Below are 5,242 nucleotides of genomic sequence, written 5' to 3'. Positions count from 1 at the left end.
TAAACCAGCAAAGGACCAGCTTAAACCAGCATCCCAGCGTCAAAACATACCTAACCAGCATATGCTGGTTTTTTCAACAGGGATGTGAAATCTGCGTGAAGAAATCTTTCGCCCTCATGCAAAATTCCTGACCGCATTGATTTAAATTAAAATGACTGGATTTCACCTGCAAAAATTCACTGAACAAAGAAAAATCAGAGCACACATTTGTTGTTTACCCATGCAAAACCCGCCAATATAATATCAGTGCATTGCTGTGCGATTGTTAAGGTGTTCTGAATGGTGTTTAGCATGGTGCTATGAGATTGGTAAGGCTTTGCTAGGTGTCCATGAATAAACTGTGCACTAAACTCAACACTTAAGGGTATTGAAATCCTGTTGTTTTGTTTATTCCCTTCCAACCCTGCTGCATTGTCAGTAGTTGCTTTACTAGCGTTAGCATCGCTGTCGTCTGTGTAATTTAAGTACCGATCAGTCACAATGGTGTTACACATGGCACTGCAATCTGTTGACGCGGATCATTATGATTGTCTCTGAGTTTTACGTAAATTGCACCAATACTTGGTTTTAGAGAGCGGTCTAACCTGTTAAAACATACCATTGTTTACGCGCCTTGGCGGGCTTTCTGTCTCCTGGCTTCAGAGCTTTTCAGAGGTACTGATTCTCTCATTGTCTCCGCTGGTAAAGCACGATAATAAGTGTGTTTGACTTACTATTTTTGCTCTTCGTGTCACCAAACAACACGTTTCTAGCAAAATAGGTGCGTCCCAAATCGCGTACTTATGCACTATTCTATGACGTTTAGTAGTATAAATGGCGCGAGTAGTGCATTCACACTGAAAATTCCAAAAAGAAAAGTGCACTTTAAATACCCAGATGATGCACTTAAATAACCGACAAAATTAAGTGTGGAATGTTGGACACTTCATGCACTCAATTGTCGCAGTTTTAATTACGTACCGAAGGGGGAGAGGCTATGAGACTCCGATTATGAATGACAAAATAACCTTATATAATTCATACTATACATGGTTGAGTACATAGTGCATAATAGTGAGTGCAGTGTATAGTGTGTCATTTGGGACGCAGCTATTGCCTTTAGTGAAACAGGTCACGTCATCAACTTGCCGTAATACATTGACATGTATAATTAAAACACTTATAGAATACTATTATGAGTATAGTCTTCATATCATGTGTACACACCATTCAGATGACTTGACAAAAAAAAAAAAAAAACAGAATTCGCCTTAAAATACATTACTTCATTTGACTTTCTAACAAATGTGTTTTGGTTGAATGTGCTTAAAGAGATAGTTCACCCAAAAATGAATATAATCTGAGTTATAAAATGTCCTGGCTCTTCCAAGCTTTATAATGTTGGTCGAGATTTTGAAGCCCATAAAAGTGCATCCATCCATCATTAAAAAAGTACTTCACATGGCTCCGGGGGGTTGCGAGAGTAGCATACTGTCACAGGAGTTTATGCCACGCCTATGTCCTACATCATCAGCTGGAACGCCACTCTCTCGCGAACGTGCGCATGACAGCGGAAGCTAGAGATCACAATTGATAAAGTTTTAAATATGTATATTTTTCATTCACAAATGCATCGATTAACTTCAGAAGGCCTTTATTAACCCCCCGGAGCCGTGTGGAGCACTTTTTATGAAGAATGGATGCACTTTTTTGGGCTTCAAAATCTCAACCACCATTCACTGCCATTATAAAGCTTGGAAAAGCCAGGACATTTTTAAATATAACTCCGATTGTATTCATCTGAAAGAAGAAAGTCATACACCTAGGATGGCTTGAGGGTGAGTAAATCAAGGGGTAATTTTCATTTTTGGGTGAACTATTCCTTTAATAGTTTGAAATGTTTAAATTAGGTATTTTTTTCTGTTGTCTGGACCCTATAGAAGGCAAATTTGTGTGTTTCTGGTGAGAAGAAGCCTGTCATTGCTGCTGACCCCTGTAGTCTCGGACCAATCTACAGCTGCAGAGACCTCCAGACTGCTGTTGACTGTGGGGTAAGTGCACCAAAAAGCCTTATGCCATATAAATGTGCATGCACATTCTAGTATTCTAATCACCTTTAGCTTATGTTCTGGATGTTGTACATTAAATTTTATGCATACATTTATTTCACTCTTACAGGCAGTTCCCTTCTGTCAGAAGAACGTGTGGGAATAATCTGTTTCAGCTGTCTATACTACATGGTAATGTTGACGTTTAGTTTGCCAAATGTCAATTAATTGCTAATAAATTGATAAATTCCTTTATTTACTGAACATAATTCGGACCCATTGGATAACTTACTGCTCCGTCCTTGAGTCATTACATCTAGTATGTTCAGTGTGACATATTAAATATGAATGAACTTCTGGGGTCAACATTACCATTTGAAAACAAAAACGCAGTATGTATTGACTTATTGATCGGTTTTTGATTTGAGTGTTGAAACTCTTTTTGTTTTCTTCCAACAACAGGGTCAAAGGTTATTTGTGTGAGTTTTAACAGTGTCTCAGCATTAACAATGTAGCCTATATGAAAGGCTGATGGGCCTACTGGACCAACGCCACAGCATTTTTCCTCCTTTCCTGGATTTTCATGGTTATATTTGCTTTTCGAATTGAAATTGAGGCTAACAAAGTCACAGGCTTGTATAATATCTTCAGTAAACAATATAAAATAGAACAAACATGTATAAAAACATGTTTTCTGGGGCAGCTATTATTTTAACAAAAAGAAATACTGTTGCTCAAGCAACATCACTGATCTCACGATACTTTCAGTCTTTTCAGTGGTTTGCACAAACCATCAGTGAGGTCAATTCAAAGTTCATTTACAATATTATCTTGCATACGAATCATTACATTGGGGTGCATAAACATTTGATCAGTAATAATGTAAATTTTTAAACTAAAACAGCACATTTTCGTGTTCATTAGAGGATGTTCAGTATACTCCCTGTATTATGCAAATATTTTCTATAGTAACCATAGTTTTGGTTAAAATATTGTATTGCAGTTATTGGTCTTACACTTTGCATTAGACACCACTGTCATAAAAAACTATAGTATGTCACTATAGTATTTGATCTGAAACTATTACTATGGTAAATTATTGTAGGGCATACTAAATGTTTAGTTTACTTGACACTGTCAAGGCCTATAAATGGCAAAATAGCTACAATAAATGGTTGACTCAATATTTCTTGACCCTTAATGTGAAAGTCACTAGTAAAGACACAAGAGTATTTTTCTCTGTTGATGTCATATCCTGAAAATGTTTTATAATATATCAACATACAGATACAAAATAACCTTTTGTGCTAGACTGCAATGGATCTGTTTTGCTTCTGGCTTTTGAAAATTGCTCTTCACCTCTCTTGAAAATCTTATGTAGCTTTGTTCTCACGCTTTATGCACAAAGACATGTTGATTTAACCATATTATGGCATTGTCACTATATACTTCCCACTTTTATTTCATTGCTGTTAAACAGTAGCTGTATGTTTGAATGAATAAACAAACTTGCTTTCAACTGTGACCAGTCTTAGGCTGTATACAGGCATGCCATGTATTGTCTTCTAACCTATGGTATTTTGCCCTTAGCAAAGGCTCTGTCAAATAGTGGTTTCCTTACCTGAACATTTCTGACACCACTGGGAGACTGGAATTATGGGATCACCTTTGAAAATGACTCCGGCTTTTCTGTCAGAACAGTATATCATATCAACAGTTTATAGAGATTTCTCACGATCAAAACTCTCAGTACAATCACAGTGGTGAGGTTTGCACATTTGTGCAAGTCCTCGTTATTTAATGAGTGATGTAGAATGACACTGGTTTTGTGGTTTGTCACTGCAAAGGTGACTTCAAATTTGCCTTAATGTCTGGTTAAATTTGGTTTAACTTTTTTTTTGAAGGTTTTATTTTTAAGCATTAGTTCTCCAAGGAACGAGGCTGCACTGCTCAATCCACTCATCCTAAAACACACACACACGACTAAGGATCACCAAATATGAAACTCTGGTGTTGTTTGTTCACTCTTACACTGAATTTCCATCCTTTTTCAGAGTTGTGTCATTAATTTGCAATGGCTTGACACTTGCAAGACAACTTTTTCCCCATATTTCTAAGCATTCATGTTCATTTTAACTTGTTTTAGGTTAAAATATTTAGTTCAACCCTCCAGAGGTTGATCCAAAAAAAAACAAAAAAAAAAACACCATGAGAATATTGAAATATGGAAATGAAGGCCAGTCCCTAAAGCAGGGGTAGGCGACGTCTGTCCTGGAGTGCCGATGTCCTGCAGAGTTTAGCTCCAACCCTGAAAAAAAAACCTCACCTGCCTGTAGCCCTAGTAATTCTGAAGACCTTGATTGGCTTGTTCAGGTGTTTGATTAGGGTTGGAGTCAAAAAAAGTTTAGAACTTTACAGGACCGCGGCACTCCAGGACCGACGTTGCCTACCCCTGCCCTAAAGTATCAAATAGCATGCTATTTTTAAGCCATGTGACCTTTGAGTTTCAAGACTACATGTATGGACTTGCAGAAACCCCTGCTATGTGCGCCACAAATTTCAATGATCCATCTTCATGATTGTTATTGTTCAAAAGTTTGGGGTTAGTAAATTTCTATATTTTGTGTAAGATCTTTTATTCAGCAAGCAGGCATTAAATTAATCAAAATGAACAGTAAATATATTTATCATGTTACAAAAGACTTTCTATTCCAAGAATCCAGGGGGGAAAATAAAGAACTTCAAACAAAAATATTAAGCAGCAAAAACTGCTTTCAACAGCTTTCAACATTGATAATGTTAAAGCATCAAATCAGCATATTAGAATGATTTCTGAAGGATCGTGTGACATTGAAGACTGAAGTAATGACGCTGAAAATTCACCTTTACCATTACAGGAATAAATTAATATTTAAAAATATATTCAAATAAAGTTATTTTAAATTGTAGTATTTCACAAGATTACTGTATTTTTGATTAAATGAAGCCATGGAGAGTATAAACTGGAAAGAAAAAAAAAAAAAAAAAGTAATTAAACAACCCCAAACATTTGAATAGCAGTGTAGTTTTACAGAAAACCACAAATTTACTCAATTTTAGTTTGTATGAGTTCCAAGCATAAAATGGTTTAAACACCTTTAAAACAACGCATACCGTACATTGAAGGCCCGATTTTGTACCTCAACCACGGAAAGGGCTGTAAATGTTTCAAGGAG

The 5,242-nt window shown here is 36.4% G+C and overlaps 1 protein-coding gene across 2 annotated transcripts in view; it reads left to right on the top strand.

Annotated features, from left to right (window-relative positions):
- LOC107686453 (prosaposin-like) overlaps positions 1–4,177 on the top strand; it is an 11,081-nt gene extending 6,904 nt beyond the window's left edge. The window contains exons 10-12 of one of the 2 annotated variants that reach the window (XM_016483463.1): positions 1,920–2,030; positions 2,158–2,219; positions 2,490–4,177. In XM_016483463.1, coding sequence (XP_016338949.1) covers positions 1,920–2,030; positions 2,158–2,193 — 147 coding nt within the window. In that variant the 3' untranslated portion in view covers positions 2,194–2,219; positions 2,490–4,177. Of the gene's footprint in view, positions 1–1,919; positions 2,115–2,157; positions 2,220–2,489 lie in introns of those variants that run through there. The other variant, XM_016483462.1, reaches the window with a different exon arrangement.
- Positions 4,178–5,242: the final 1,065 nt, after the last annotated feature.

This window comes from Sinocyclocheilus anshuiensis, unplaced genomic scaffold, assembly GCF_001515605.1.
Source record: "Sinocyclocheilus anshuiensis isolate Anshui unplaced genomic scaffold, SAMN03320099.WGS_v1.1 scaffold838, whole genome shotgun sequence".
Classification (NCBI taxonomy): Eukaryota; Metazoa; Chordata; class Actinopteri; order Cypriniformes; family Cyprinidae; genus Sinocyclocheilus; species Sinocyclocheilus anshuiensis.
This window is presented reverse-complemented; position numbering and strand designations above follow the sequence as displayed.